We start from the raw sequence: 15294 nt of genomic DNA, 5'->3' as shown, positions 1-15294 counted from the left end.
TTTTAGGGCTGCACCTACAGCATGTGGAAGGTCCCAGGCTAGGGGTTGAACCTGAGCTGCAGCTGTGGGCCTATACCACAGCCACAGCAACGCTGGATCCTTAACCCACTGAGCAAGGTCAGGGATCGAACCTGGATCCTCATGGATCCTAGTCGGATTTGTTATTGCTGAGCCACGACAAGAACTGGATCTTAATTTTGAATATAGAGGGATCTACTTTGGTAGCATACAGGGAAGTTCAGGTTTCTCTTACAGAGAGGTTATTTCATATAACATTGTGAAAGGAATCACTCTTATTAATGACAGTTTGAAAAACTAAAATAGTGGGTTTTTTTTTTTTTAAGTTTATTGGTTTCCATAGATAATGTTTAATTCTGGGAGGAAATGCCAGTTTTTTATAAGGACGCTGATTACTTTTTCTGTGTTTCTCCTCTCATCCTCAGGACTCTCTGGAGGAAAAGCGGAAACAGCAGCGGTCTGAGCGCCTGGAACGGATTTTCCAACTTAGTGAGGCTCATGGGGCCCTGGCACCCGTGTATGGGACTGAAGTCCTGGATTTCTGTACCCTGCCCCAACCTGTTGCCAGCCCCATCGGCCCTCGTTCTCCTGGCCCCAGCCACCCCACCTTTTGGACTTATACCGAGGCTGCCCGCCAGGCTGTACTGTTTCCCCAGCAACGACTAGACCAGCTGTCAGAAATCATTGAGAGGTTGGCAGGGCTAAGTGCTAATGGGAAGTGGGTCTTGGGGCCTCTGAGTGGATATAGTGGTTAGGGCTGGTAAAGGTGCTAATTTCTGGGGGCCTTTTAGAATTCCATATATACTACTTGCCTTCTTCTTTTATAGGTTCATCTTTGTCATGCCTCCTGTGGAGGCACCTCCCCCTTCCCTGCATGCCTGCCACCCACCTCCTTGGCTGGCCCCACGTCAGGCAGCCTTCCAGGAGCAATTGGCCTGTGAGCTCTGGCCACGGGCTCGTCCTTTGCACCGTATTGTGTGTAACATGCGCACCCAGTTCCCTGACTTGAGGCTCATCCAGTATGATTGCGGTGAGTTCATTAGCCAGTGGAGGTCCCTTGACCTTTTTTCTTATCTTAGTAGCATGACTTATATCAAAGGGATGCTGTACATAAGGTCTCTGGATTTCATTAAACATTAGATAACTTTTTTAGTACACATACATGTGCACACATTTATTTATTTATTTATTTATTTACACTGGCTGTACCCATGGCTCATGGAAGTTCCTGGGTCAGGTATCAAATCTGTGCCTCTCAGCAGCAGCAGTGCTAGATCCCAGGGACCTGAGGCACTGCAGTCACAGATGCTTAATCCACGATGCCACAGCAGGAGCTCCTTAGGTAATTTTTTTTTTTTCCTTTTGATTTTTTGTCTTTTATCTTTTTAGGGCCACACCTGCAGCATTTGGAGGTTCCCAGGCTAGGGGTCGAATTGGAGCTCCACCTGCCGGCCTATGCCACAGTCACAGCAACGCCAGATCTGAGCCACATCTGCGACCTATACCATAGCTCATGGCAACACCAGATCCTTAACCCACTCACCAAGGCCAGGGATCGAACCGGCATCCTCATGGATGATAGTTGGGTTCGTTAACCGCTGAGCCACGACGTGAACTCCAGGTAATTCTTTTAGGTTATGCCTACAGATAGGATGGAGAAATGTAGGCCTTATGATAGATTCTTTGCATTCATGAATTTGATGAAAGTTGAAAATGTGTGCTGAACTCAGTATATTCAGTGATTATGTTGTGACCATCACATACTAATAGTTGGAGATATAATGGCAAATGAGATACCACAGCATGGAGTTTTCAGAGTTATGGGGAAAGCCATGAGGTGGTACACAGTAAATATTTAGTACCTTTTGCTTTGGGAAAAGACTTTTGGTTAGAATCCCATTGGTTAGAATCAATTTGCCTACAAGTCACAGAATACCAACCAAAAGTGGCTTAAACCACAAGATCATTTATTGTTTACTTAATGAGAAATGCTGAGAATGGAGTATAAAGGGCTGGTTTAACAGCTTAGTGGTGTCTTCATGGATCCAGGATTTCCACAGGCCATCCTGAGCTTTTATCTCTCTCTCTTTTGTTTGTTTGTTTGCTTATTTATTTATTGTCTTTTTTTTTTGTCTTTTCAGGGCGACACCAGTGGCATATGGAGGTTCCCAGGTTAGGGGTATAATTGGAGCTGTTGCTGCCTGTCTATGCCACAGCTACAGCAACGCCAGGTCCTAGCTGAGTCTGTGCCCTACACCACAGCTCACGGCAACGCCGGATCCTTAACCCAATGAGCGAGGCCAAGGATTGAACCCGCAACCTCATGGTTCTTAGTCGGATTGTTTCTGTGCCACAATGACGGGAACTCCTCTTTCTCTTTTTTTTGGTCTTACCCATGGCATGTGGAAGTTCCTGGCCCAGGGATCAAATCCGGGCCTCAGTTATGATCTTTGCCTCAGCTGGGGCCATGCTGAATCCTAAACCTACTGTGCAGGGCTGGGGATTGAACCTGCGCCTCAGCAGAGTCTCAAGCTGCTGCAGAGACAACATCAGATCCTTAACCCACTGCAGCGGAGTAGGAATTCCAGCTTTTATCTTTTCATTCGCATGGGTGTTTTTTTCTTTCTTTCTTTTTTTTTTTTTGTCTTTTTGCCTTTTCTAGGGCCGCTCCCGAGGCATATGGAGTTTCCCAGGCTAGGGGTCTAATTGGAGCTGTAGCCACTGGCCTGTGCCAGAGCCACAGCAACAAGGGATCTGAGCCTCGTCTGCAACCTACACTACAGTTCGCAGCAACGCCAGATCCTTAACCCACTGAGCAAGGCCAGGGTTTCAAACTTACATCCTCATGGTTCTTAGTCGGATTCGTTAACCACTGAGCGACAATGGGAACTCTTTGCGTGGTTATTTCTTCATGGTGTTAAGATGGCTGCTATAACTCCAGGGAGCACAGCAATTCTCCAAGCAGGAAACAAAGGGTTGAGACAAACATTTCTAGCAAACTTTTCATTTTTTTTTCTCTGGGAAAGAAAGCCCTTTCATTTGACATTGAGTCAAAAACTCATTGGCTCACATCGGGCCATATGCCCGTCCCTAGAGCAATCACTGACAAAGGGAAATGGCAAAGAGGAACTGTGGCTTAGACCAATAATGATTCATCTTGCGGTTTTGGTTTGGGGTGGGCCTTCCCTGGGATCAAGGATCTCTGCCAGGTGTCCACAGCGTTAATCGGGTTCTGTTAACCAAGAATGGCTGTTGGACAGTAATGAATAGTTTCTGCCACAACTCCGCACAGGTGTTTCTATAGTAACATGTTTGATGATTTCTTAAATGTCTTAGAATATAAGAAAGAATTGTTATTAGTATGTGTTCAGTAAAAAAAACAAAACAAAACAATAATGTTGTAACATTTGGAACCCTTTAGAATAGATGACTCGTTAAGTGTTTGAAGTGATTTAATTAGAAATGTTATGGATGGAGTTCCCATTGTGGCTCACCAGTAGCGAATCCACCTAGTATACATGAGGATGTGGGTCCAATCCCTGGTCTCACTCAGTAGGTTGGGTGTCTGACATTGCTGTGAGCCGTGGTGTAGGTCGCAGATGTGGCTTGGATCCCATGTGGCTGTGGCTGTGGTGTAGGCTAGTAGCTGCAGTTCCAGTTTGACACCTAGCCTGGGAACTATGCCGCAGGTATGGTTCTACAAAAAGAAAGAAAAACGTTACAGAAGTTATTTTTGTGTTTGATGGAAGCTTGAGCTAGATGACCTCATAAGATCCTTCTTCTGAGATTCTCTCCTTAGTGACCTTCCATCTTCATCTGTAAGCTATGACATCAGCAGATATGTTGATGTTTGTCCTGTGAATCTGTTCTTGTTTCACTTTCAGTGTAGTAGTTAAAGATCTGTTGTTCAGGAGTTCCTGTTGTGGCTCAGTGGAAATGGACCCAACTAGGAGCCATGAGGTTTCTAGTTCGATCCCTGGCTTCGCTCATTGGGTTAAGGATCTGGTGTCACCATGAGCTGTGGTGTAGGTTGCAGACTTGGCTCGAATCCTGCATTGCTGTGGCTGTGTGTAGGCTGGCAGCTGTAGCTCCAATTGAACCCCAGCCTCCAAATTACCATGGGTGAAGCCCTAAAAAGCAAAAAAAAAAAAAAAAGAAAGAAAGAAAAAGATCTCTTGCTCATACACCATTCAGGATTTCTTTTCTTCTTCTTGAGAGCCTATATTACCCTGCTCCTAGTTAGATTTAAGGAAGTCAGAGCAACAACAGGAGCAGACTGAAGAGGGAGAACCCTTAAGAGAAGAAGATATATAAAGTTGAAATTTTTTTTTTGTCTTTTCATGGCTGCACCAGTGGCATATGGAGGTTCCCAGGCTAGGGGTCAAACCGGAGCTGTAGCTGCTGGCCTACACCACAGCCACAGCAACATGGAATCTGAGCCACACCTGCAACCTACACCACAGCTCACGACAGCGCCGGATCCTTAACCCACTGAGCAAGGCAAGGTATCGAACCTGCGTCCTCATGGATGCTAGTCAGATTCATTTCCTCCGAGCCAGAGAGGAACTCCTAAAGTTAAATATTTTTGATCTAAGTTAATTGAAACCCTGGCCTAAAACTTTACCTTTCAACTCTATAGCCTTCTAGTGCTAAGTGCTCATCCCATTTGAGCTTATAGCTGGCTCTGTACCCCTTCATATCTCTTCAGGAAAGTTGCAGACATTGGCAGTGCTATTGCGACAGCTCAAGGCGGAGGGCCACCGGGTGCTCATATTCACCCAGATGACCCGAATGCTGGATGTATTGGAGCAGTTTCTCACCTACCATGGCCACCTCTACTTGCGTCTGGATGGGTCTACTAGAGTTGAACAGAGACAGGTAACCCAGGCATCTATAGCCTTTAGAGTCTCGCTTGAGCGTCTGTCTCCTTTTTCCAGGCCTTGGAGTCCTAGGAAGGCTCTAAGGAGTGAACTAATAAGCCTTGGTCTGTTTTGGGCATTTAACTCCCAATACTGTCTTTTTTTTCCTTGTCCTCTAGGCATTGATGGAACGATTCAATGCAGACAAACGCATATTCTGCTTCATCCTTTCAACTCGAAGTGGGGGTGTGGGCGTGAACCTGACAGGGGCAGATACTGTCGTTTTTTACGATAGTGACTGGAATCCTACCATGGATGCTCAGGCCCAGGATCGCTGTCACCGAATTGGCCAGACTCGAGATGTCCATATATATAGGTATTGCCTCGTCTCTCTTCACCTTACTTTCCCTTGTTGATAGGGTTTTATTGATATATTTAGCTGTTGACACATGTCCTTCATCATCCCCTAGGCTTATCAGTGAACGGACAGTGGAGGAGAACATCCTAAAAAAGGCAAATCAGAAGAGAATGTTGGGAGACATGGCTATTGAGGGAGGCAACTTCACTACAGCCTATTTTAAACAGGTACTAAGATTTTCAAGTCTGTGCAGGAGAAAACTGAAATGGCTGTAGGTGTTACTACTGTTTATTAAAAAGGATGGTTTGGAGAAAAAAAAAAAAAAACAGCTGCTTTGGCCTCCACAGGTCTACCTCTTCAACCAGTGGTGCTTCTGATACTACTAAGAGCTATCAGTCTCATAGGTGTAGACCTGGAACCAGCATTCCATTGGCTCTGACACCTTTTGTATGTTTTTTCCAAAGCAGACCATCCGAGAGCTGTTTGATATGCCTCTGGAGGAGCCGTCTGGCTCATCTGTACCCTCTGCCCCAGAAGATGAGGAAGAGACTGTGGCCAGCAAGCAGACCCATATCCTCGAGCAGGTGACAAAAGAGGGAGCAGTTTTTAGAGCAAATGGTTACATTTTGTGTTGTTTCTCAGTCTGGTGAGCTTGTCAAAGGAGAGAGAACTGTTCCTGCTGCTTCTCAGATTACAGTTGTCCTTTGATAGTTGTGAGTAAATTGCTTATTGATTGGCTCACTTGATTTCACAGAGAACAGGATTTGGAGTTCTCAGATCCAGGTTTGCATTCCAGTAGTGTTTCTACTTTTTTTTTTTTTTTTGGCCACACCCACAGCTCACAGAAGTTCCCAGGCCAGGGATCAAACCCATGCCACTGCAGTGACAGCACCAGATCCTTAACCTGCTGCATCCCAAGGGAACTCTCAATAGTGCTTTTTTTTTTTCTTTTTCCACACCTGCAGTGTGTGAAAGTTCCCAGGCTAGGGGTCAAATTGGAGCTATAGCTGAAGCCTACACCACAACCATGGCAACACTGGATCCAAGCTACATCTGTGACCTATGCCACAGCTTGTGGCAACACCAGATCCTTAAGTGAGGAAGGCCAGGGATCGAACCTGCATTATCACAGAGACAACCTTGGGACCTTAACCCACTGAGCCACAGTGGGAACTTCCCAGTAGTGCTTCTTTTTTTTTTTTTTTTTTGCTTTTTAGAGCTGCACCTGTGGCATGTGGAGGTTCTCAGGCTAGGGGTCCAGTCGGAGCTACAGCTGCCGGCCTGTGCCAGAGCCACAGCTACGCAGGATCCAAGCCGCGTCTACAGCCTACACCACAGCTCACAGCAATGCCAGATCCTTGACCCCACTGAGTGAGGCCAGGGATCGAACCCGCAACCTCATGGTTCCTAGTCGGATTCATTTCCGCTGCGCCATGACGGGAACTCCCAGTAGTGCTTCTTAATGATTATGTTTGTTAAGCCAACCCCCAGTTAATCTTCTGAGCATCATATTCCACTTTTCTGAAATCTTAAATGAGGAGGAAATAACTAAAGGTTAAATGACATAGTGGATATAAGGAAATACTTTGTATATGATATAAAACTCTCATTTCTCAAACACTGATTATATATTAAGATCACTTGGAAAGCTTTCCAAAAGATTGGTTCTTGGGCCCTATCTCACAATTTAGTAAATTATGGTTTTAAGGGGTGGGGTCTGGGCGTATGTGTTTTTTTTTTTTAGAAGTATACAAATGGTTGAGGAAATGCAGGTGTAGATTATCATGGAGAAGTTTTTCCTTTCCAGGTGTCTTCCTTTCATGCTCTAGGCTGTTTCCTTCAGTGACTTTGGTGTGATCTGCCTGGATAGTCATCTCAGGGGAATGATCAGATGTAGTTAGTCTGATACCATGAAGCATCTCAGTGCAAAAAAGAATTGTGGATTTTTTGTATTCAAAATTTTGGGGACTGTTGTTGATTTTTTTTCCTTTTTTTTTTTTTTTTTTTTTTGGCCACCCTACACATGTGATGTTTCCAGGCCAGGGATCAGATCTGAGCCACAGTTGGCGACCTCTGCTGCAGCAACTGGATCCTTAACCTGCTGTGCCAGGCTGGGGATGGAACCTGTGACTCAGTGCTCCAGAGAGGCTGCCGATCCTGTTGTACCACACCATTAACTCCTTGGGACTGCTTTTTGTTTTTTGGTGTCATATGGAGGTCCCCAAGCTAGGGGTCAAATCAGAGCTGTAGCTGCTAGCCTACACCACAGCCACAGCAACGCCAGACCCAAGCCGTGTCTGCGACCTACACCACAGCTCAGGGCAACACCAGATCCTTAACCTACTGAATGAGACCAGGGATTGGACTTGCATCCTCATGGATACAAGTCGGGTTCGTTACCTCTGAGCCATGACAGAAACTCCCAAGTGTTGAGTTCTGATGTTAACCTGACTTGGTATAAAATTGGCCTCAAACATTTGCCAGAATCAAATTACAGGATGTAAAGTTCTTTAATTCTCATGGTTTTTCTTCTCCACACTCTCATAGGCATTGTGTCGGGCAGAGGATGAAGAGGATATCCGTGCAGCCACCCAGGCCAAGGCTGAACAGGTGGCTGAGCTTGCAGAATTCAATGAGAATGATGGGTTTCCTGCTGGTGAGGGAGAGGAGGCTGGTCGGCCTGGGGCTGAGGATGAGGAGATGTCCCGGGCTGAGCAGGAAATTGCTGCCCTTGTGGAACAGGTCAGTGTTGGATCCATCAGTTCTCAACCTCACCTACCATAGTTCCTTCCTTTGGGCTCTGTGCCCCTTCTGTCTTCCCTGGTGAAGATAAACAAGGGTGATGCGCCCTGAGTACCAGGTCCCTATGTTCATCACCACTGCTCTTCCCCACAGCTGACTCCCATTGAACGCTATGCCATGAAATTCCTGGAAGCCTCGTTGGAGGAGGTGAGCCGAGAGGAGCTCAAGCAGGCAGAAGTGAGTATTTCTGGGGAGTGGGGATAGAAGTGGAAAGTGGGTGCTTTCAGCCCACTCCCTGTGCTGCTTGCCTCCCTCTGATCACTCCTTGGGCTCTGTTGTTGGTAGGAGCAAGTGGAAGCTGCTCGAAAGGATCTGGACCAAGCCAAGGAGGAGGTGTTCCGCCTACCCCAAGAGGAGGAGGAGGGGCCAGGGGCTGGGGATGAGGTTTCCTGTGGGACTGGTGGAGGCGGCCACCGGCGCAGTAAGAAGGCCAAAGCCCCTGAAAGGCCAGGGACTCGCGTCAGTGAGCGTCTTCGTGGAGCCCGGGCTGAGACTCAAGGGGCAAACCACACTCCTGTCACATCCACCCATCATACCCGCAGCACCTCCACACCCCCCCGCTGCAGCCCTGCCAGGGACCGAGTTCCCCGGCCAGCACCTAGGCCTCGACCCACTCCAGCTTCAGCTCCTGCTGCAATTCCTGCCCCAATCCCTGTTCCAGTCTCTGCCCCCATCCCCATTTCAACCCCAAATCCAATAACTATGCTTCCTGTCCATATCTTGCCTTCCCCCCCGCTTCCTTCTGCACAGATACCGCCCTCTTGTTCTTCTGCCTGTACCCCTCCTCCTGCCTGTACTCCTCCACCAGCTCATACTCCACCTCCAGCCCAAACTTCTCTTTTAACTCCTTCCTGCCCTCTCCTGCTTCGTCTGCCTTCTGTGCCCGTTTCCCCGCCAGTCACCAACCTCCCTTTGGGCTTGGGGCCTGAGGCAGAGCTGTGCGCACAAGCAGTGGCGTCTACTGAGTCCCTGGAGCTGGCTGACATGGCCAGTTCCGAGACTTCCCCAGTTACTTTTGTGCCCCCTAAGGATCTGTTGCCAGTTGCTGTTGAGATCCTGCCTATGTCAGAGAAGAACCTTTCTCTCGCCTCTTCTGCACCTAGCCCAACCCTGGCGGCTGGCAGCGTCCCCAACGGTCAAGAGCAGGAGGTGCCCGAGCCTGCCGAGGCGACCATCCTCTCAGTGCTGCCTGATGGTGAGGAGGTGCCCGCGTGTCTGAGTGAGAGCAGTAAGCTGGAGCTCCCGCCCTCAGCAGCATCTGACGAGCTACTTCAGGAGTCATTGGAGGCTGACAAGAACTCAGAAGAGCTCGTGGAGGCCCAGACCCCAACCTCTACCCCAGAGAAACCACAGGAACTTGTTTCAGCTGAAGTTGCAGCCCCATCAACCTCATCCTCGGCCACCTCCACCCCTGAGGGTCCTTCACCTGCCCGGCCCCCTCGGCGTCGCACCAGTGCTGATGTAGAAATTAGGGGTCAGGGGGCTGGTCGGCCAGGGCAGCCTCCAGGTCCCAAAGTGCTTCGCAAGCTGCCAGGACGGCTAGTGACTGTGGTAGAGGAAAAGGAACTAGTGAGGCGGCGACGACAGCAGCGGGGAACTGCCAGTACCCTAGTGCCTGGGGTCTCTGAGACTGGTGCCAGCCCTGGAAGCCCATCTACCCGCAGCGTGTCAGGGCCAGAATCCTCACCTCCCACCAGTGGTCCCTGTGAAGCTGCTCCCCCATCCACACTGCCCACCCCAACCCAGCAGCCTTTCATAGCTCGCCGTCGCATTGAGCTGGGGGTGACTGGTGGGGGCAGCCCAGAAAATGGAGAAGGGGCACTACTCGCCATCACTCCTCCTGCTGTGAAACGTCGGAGGGGGAGGCCCCCCAAGAAGAACAGGTCTCCAGCAGATGCTGGGCGAGGGGTGGATGAGGCACCTTCATCCACCTCTAAGGGAAAAACGAATGGGGCTGACTCAGGCCCTGGGGCTGAGACCCTTATTGTTGCGGAGCCTGTCCTGGCACCCCAGCTTATTCCTGGGCCCCAGCCTCTTGGACCCCAGCCAATTCATAGACCCGAGCCCATCATCCTATCACCTGTGGAGAAAAGAAGGCGTGGGCGGCCCCCTAAGGCCCGAGATTTGCCCATTCCTGGGACCATTTCCTCAGGGGATGGCAACATAGAGAGCCGGACGCAGCCACTCCCGCTACCACCACCCTTGCCACCACTCCCACCACTCCTAGCCTGTCCCACTGCTACTGTCGCCAGCACTGTCACCACTCTCACCATTTCAACATCCCCACCCAAGCGGAAGCGGGGCCGACCTCCCAAGAACCCACCATCACCTCGGCCCAGCCAGCTCCCTGTCTTGGACCGTGACAGTTCTGTCCTTGAGAGCTGTGGATTGGGGAAGCAGCGGCAACCCCAGGGCCAGGGGGAGAGTGAGGGTAGTTCTTCTGATGAGGATGGAAGCCGCCCCCTCACTCGCCTGGCCCGCCTACGGCTTGAAGCAGAGGGAATTCGGGGACGAAAGAGTGAAGGGTCCATGGTGGTGGCTGTAATTCAGGATGACCTGGATTTAGCGGAGAGTGGGCCAGGCGGGTTAGAATTGACACCTCCTGTGGTCTCATTAGCTCCAAAACTGCGCTCAACCCGGCTGCGTCCAGGGTCTCTAGTTCCCCCACTAGAGACTGAGAAGGTGCCTCGCAAACGGGCAGGGGCCCCAGCTGGTGGTGGTCCTGGGCTGGCAAAGCGAAGCCGCCTACAGCCCCCAAGTCCCCTGGGGCCTGAAGGTTCAGTAGAGGAGTCTGAGGCTGAGGCCTCAGGTGAGGAGGAGGAAGGGGTTGGGATCCCACGCCGTCGGCCTGGCCCCCGTCGGCTCGGTGGGGCCACCAACCAAGGGGACCAGCGTATCTTGCGTAGCAGCGCCCCTCCGCACTTGGCTGGCCCTACCGTTAGTCACAGAGGCCGCAAGGCCAAGACGTGAGGGGGCTGCCCCTCCACCTCGGCTTTCTGCCATGGCCCCTCTCCCTCCATGACCAGGCCTGATTTTGTTAACCACTACTTGAAGTTTTTTGAGGGGGGAACCTCCAGGGAGACATAGGGGCCTCTCCCTCCTTTCCACCAAAGTAGGGGGTAGGCAACTGGTTGTCATGGAAACGGGGCTCTTCACATATTCCCTTCCCTTCCACCCCACATGGCTGGGCAGTGTTAAGGGTGGCAAGATAGTTTCTGTCCCCACCCCCTTGTACTTGATTCCCCAGCTATCTTTCACAGCCCCCCACCCTTAGGGGAAGGGGGAGGGGCTTCTCTCTACAATGAGTTTTTTTTTTTTTTTCTTTTTTCTTTTTCTTTTTTTTAAGAAGAAAAAATAATAAACTTAGTTTCTGTATGAGCATCCGCGTAAGGAGGCTTCTGATTTTCTGGTCTGGTGGAGGGTTGGGTGGGAACTTGGGCATTATTTTTCTCCTTGCTCTTGCTCTTGCTGAGACCCTAGTACCTCATCTCTAACCCAAAATTATGTGTCTTTGAGGCAGAAATCTGCACCCAAGAAGAGGGGGAATGGCAGATCTGATCTGGTAGGGGTACCTTTCTCTAAAGTTTCCATTTTAAGTCATACAGACTCATAATTTTCCTCCTCTCTCTTCTGTTCCCTTGGTTCCTGAGCCTCAGAGCTATCTGGTGCCTCAGACTGTTCCCTGCTTTTATCCCTCTTGCGCAGGTGCTTTCACTCCCTTTTCAGAAGGCAGGCATCCTACCTCCAGTTGCTCCATCCTTTGCTTTCCCTTGCTTTCCTCCATCTAGCCAAACTGGTTTGAATCAGCCACACCCCCTTCCGAGTTTCTGGGGCTCCTCAGATGGTGGCTGGCCACCCAACCCCACCCCTGGGCTTGGCTTGGAGCCCTGAGTCAGCTCCCTCTCCACCCAAGCCAAATCAAACCTGAGGCAGGAGCCGAAACTCTCAGTCCCTCGAGGCCTTATTGCCAGGTAAGAGTCCCTGTATGTTTTTGTATTTTCTCTCCTCTCAATTCCCTGGACCCTCTCCTTGAGTTTTCCCCATGATGGCGCTATCTGTTTACCTCATCTGAGTTCTTTCCTCATGTCCATTTTCCTGCAGATTTGTGGCATATATGGTTTTTTGTTAATTTGCTTATCTTGCCTCTTTTCTTTCCCCTCTCCTATCCTTTGTTATTTGTGGTCAGAGAACTGCAAATGGTTTCATTTTGTCTAAGGCATAGGGAAATGGTTGGAGGTGAAGGTTAGAAAGACGGTTTGATGCCAAAGCTCCAAGGGCTTGAGAAATAGGGAGCTGAGAAATTACAAGGTCAGGCATCATTATGCAGGTTTCTGTGGGTTATGAAGTCATTGGGACTCAAGGTGCTAATCTGATTGTGTTGTATGATCTGGGTTAAAATAGGAGGTGGAAGAGAGTACAGCAAGAGAGGCCCTGATTTAGGGAGGTGAGGTCTTTCTGATGTTCAGTTTCCCCAGCTATATAGAGCTTAGATGGGTAGTTTTCCCCTTCCTTTCCCCCATCCCCAGAACTGTTTTCATATGCAATGGCTGCCTTGTTTGAAGTGGGGTGTAGGGCCTAGGGTGCCTTTCTCTGATCGCTCCATACTCGAGGGCAGCCTCTAAGGAACTTTAAGGAATTTTAGGGCCTTTTGAAGTACAGATTAAAGTCACTCACTTGAGTAGTCACAGATTCCTATCAGGTTTTGAGAAACACTCTACTGCTTCTCAGTGTGCACTCGTCATTTTGCTTTTCCCCTCTTGTCAAAACAGTAAGTAGTACATGTAGACGATGCTATGTCCATACCAACCTGCCTTCAGAGACTTGGAACTGGGAGTTCTCCTGTGGCTCTGTGGGTTAAGGATCGGCATTGTCACTGCAGCAGCTCGAGTCGCTCCATCTAGCCAAACTGGGAACTTCCACGTGCAGGGAGCACTGCCAAAAAAAAGAAAGAAAAGAAAGACTCAGAACCTTAGGCTGAGGAGAAAGAATTCCAGCCACACATTTCCTCTCTTGGTCTGAGTCACTAGGGAATTCCCCAGTAAGGCGGCATTCCTGAGAGTTGGGCTAGACCACGGGGACATGATCAGAGAGAGGGATAGAGTCTGAGCAAGACAGGCCAAGGGTTCAGTTGCTGGACTTACACGTGTCTCGACTATCGCCCACAGGTGATGGAGGACGAGGAGAAAGCAGTGGAGATCTTGGTGACCAACACGGAAGCTGCTCATTCTCCATTCCCCATTCGCTGCTGTTGGTTCCGTCTCCGCTGCTTGGCAGCTACTAGCGTTATATGTGGCTGCTCTTGCCTGGGAGTTGTGGCCCTTGTGTTTGCCATCAAGGTGAGGAATGCAGTTCGTATGGGAGCAGGGGTGTGGGTGTAGTAAGGCGGTGGTTCTGTATGTCGGATTGGTCTATATTAAATGCCTGTCAGAGCTTGGCCGTGGGCCTATTACCACATATAAGAATAAGCCATGGTTCCTGTCGTCCAAGGGCCCACAGTCTAATGAAAGAGATGGCTGTAAAAATGGGTAATGATTAACGGATTGCAACTCATAAGTACTAAGAGAGGAAGCATGGGGTGTCTAGGGAGGATATGCGTTGTGATTACACGTACATGTAGAGTAGGCTGAATGACAGGAAAGTGACCCTAAAGGATGAGTGACTAGGGTAGAAGAGCATTCATGGTCAAGGGAAGCACAGGGAACCTGTACAAAGACAGCCTGGACTCTTAGTTCATTCTGATTAAACCAATAAGGAACAGGGAGAGATGAAGCCAGAAGGCCAGATTCCCAAGAGCTTCCTCTCCTGTGCTTAGGAGTTTCAGCTTTGTTTGGAAAGTGCTGGGGAGCCTTTCAAGAATTTTGCAAAGGAGAATGAAACGGTCAGATTTGTGTTTCGGTACCATCTACTTTCAGTACCTACATAGAGGGTAAATTGGAAAGGGCCAAAATTCAAGGTGTCTGAGCAGTAAATAGAACAATCCGTAGGAGTCCAGAAGAATCTTTGGGGTCTTTAAGAGTGCTTCACCATTTCAATACCTCTAACAGAAACTGCACCTGAACCTTTTGAAAGGCCACGAGGCTAACTTAAATATACTGGCATTTCTTCAGCTCTACTTGTATTTTGATCAGAAACTACATTCCTGTCTTCAGAATTTCTGGGTTCCATTAGGGCAAAATTATGGAAAGAATCCTTAGTATTGAAAAAGATGAGGCCCATTGGACTAAAGAGAATTGGGTGGTATTTAATTGGAAACAAGTGAAATCCTCCAAGATTGCTCATTGTTTTTTTGCCAAGAATTCCAAATTCTGAATGAATCTAGGGCGACTAGAAGAGGATGGGGAATAAAATGATTGAAAAGTACTTTCCCATATATAATCTTGTGAGCTAGCAACAGCCATCCTAAAGAGAAGGCAGAGCGGAGTGTGTAGCTTACTTTGCAGATGAGACATGAGAGAGAAACTGGAAAGGGAGGTGGAGGGTTTGGGTGTGAGACTTTCAATCATGACAAGGTTGTAGGATTGGAGTGGGGCAGTGGGGCATTTGGGGGCAGAAGCCGGAGGAGAATCTAACCAAAAACCTGCCCCCACAGGCAGAAGAGCGGCATAAGACAGGCCGGTTGGAGGAGGCAGTGCACTGGGGGGCCCGGGCCCGGAGGTACATCCTGGCCAGCTTTGCTGTCTGGCTTGCAGTCCTCGTTCTGGGCCCCCTGCTTCTATGGCTGCTCTCCTACGTCATCGCCCAGGCTGAGTGACCCTGGGTGGCCTCTGCTGAGAGTCAGCTGAGACCTCCTGGTTCCTGCAGTGCTAGGGTCTGGTGCCAGCAGTGGTACTTCCTGACTGGAAGGATGGTGCTTCTCTCAAAGGTCTTTGGAAGAGCTCTTAAGTCCTTTACAAATGGCAGCAGCTGAGACCGATGAGGGGAGGTCAACCTGCTCTGTTCTTTCAGTGCCCACCGTCCCCTATTCCCCCCAACCTACTCCTTTCCTAGAGGCCTCTAGGTGGTGTGGTTGAAGACCAGGCCTGATTTTATTAGTATTTGTTTTATAATAAAAATCTTTTTTAGTGGCAAAATGCTCCTGTCTAATTGTTCTTCCTCTGCTTTTCCCTGGGCCCTTGGGTGAGAGCCAGATTGGCCATCCGACTGATAGCAGAAGCCTGCATTTCCCCTTACCTAGGAGCTTCAAGAAGAAGAAAGGATTTTTCCCCATTTTTCCTTCTTCCTCTGGAAATTTCGGTTCTTAGAAAGAACCAAGCTTCT

The 15294-nt window shown here is 49.3% G+C and overlaps 2 protein-coding genes across 24 annotated transcripts in view; both read left to right on the top strand.

The window, feature by feature from the left end:
• SRCAP (Snf2 related CREBBP activator protein) overlaps positions 1 to 11418 on the top strand; it is a 38906-nt gene extending 27488 nt beyond the window's left edge. For 9 of the 23 annotated variants that reach the window (XM_085016860.1, XM_005653006.4, XM_085016875.1 and 6 more), the window contains 9 exons: positions 444 to 709; positions 846 to 1048; positions 4727 to 4896; positions 5057 to 5253; positions 5348 to 5462; positions 5700 to 5819; positions 7783 to 7977; positions 8131 to 8214; positions 8323 to 11418. In XM_085016860.1, the coding sequence (XP_084872986.1) occupies positions 444 to 709; positions 846 to 1048; positions 4727 to 4896; positions 5057 to 5253; positions 5348 to 5462; positions 5700 to 5819; positions 7783 to 7977; positions 8131 to 8214; positions 8323 to 11007 (4035 nt within the window). In that variant the 3' untranslated portion in view covers positions 11008 to 11418. The remainder of the gene's footprint in view (positions 1 to 443; positions 710 to 845; positions 1049 to 4726; positions 4897 to 5056; positions 5254 to 5347; positions 5463 to 5699; positions 5820 to 7782; positions 7978 to 8130; positions 8215 to 8322) is intronic. The other 14 variants (XM_085016862.1, XM_085016858.1, XM_085016863.1 and 11 more) reach the window with 4 other exon arrangements.
• Positions 11419 to 11648: 230 nt separating this feature from the next.
• On the top strand, positions 11649 to 15107 carry TMEM265 (transmembrane protein 265). Its single transcript, NM_001304279.1, has 3 exons — positions 11649 to 12008; positions 13203 to 13373; positions 14627 to 15107. The coding sequence occupies exons 2-3, from the start codon at positions 13206 to 13208 to the stop codon at positions 14786 to 14788; spliced, it is 330 nt and encodes a 109-aa protein (NP_001291208.1). The 5' UTR covers positions 11649 to 12008; positions 13203 to 13205; the 3' UTR covers positions 14789 to 15107.
• The last annotated feature ends 187 nt before the right edge of the window (positions 15108 to 15294 follow it).

The sequence above is a fragment of the Sus scrofa genome, chromosome 3 (assembly GCF_054392235.1).
Source record: "Sus scrofa isolate SSC_HxYL_T2T_F1_AM1 chromosome 3, Sscrofa_HxYL_maternal_Yorkshire_Landrace_v2.0, whole genome shotgun sequence".
Lineage (NCBI taxonomy): Eukaryota > Metazoa > Chordata > Mammalia > Artiodactyla > Suidae > Sus > Sus scrofa.
The sequence above is the reverse complement of the archived record's forward strand: the minus strand, read 5'-3'. Positions and strand labels throughout refer to the sequence as shown.

Bases quoted from the DNA above. Each gene is read 5' to 3' on its own strand.
- TMEM265 (NM_001304279.1), top strand. From the start codon at position 13,206: ATGGAGGACGAGGAGAAAGCAGTGGAGATCTTGGTGACCAACACGGAA. The intron at 13,374-14,626 runs GTGAGGAATGCA...CTGCCCCCACAG, and splicing joins CCCTTGTGTTTGCCATCAAG to GCAGAAGAGCGGCATAAGAC.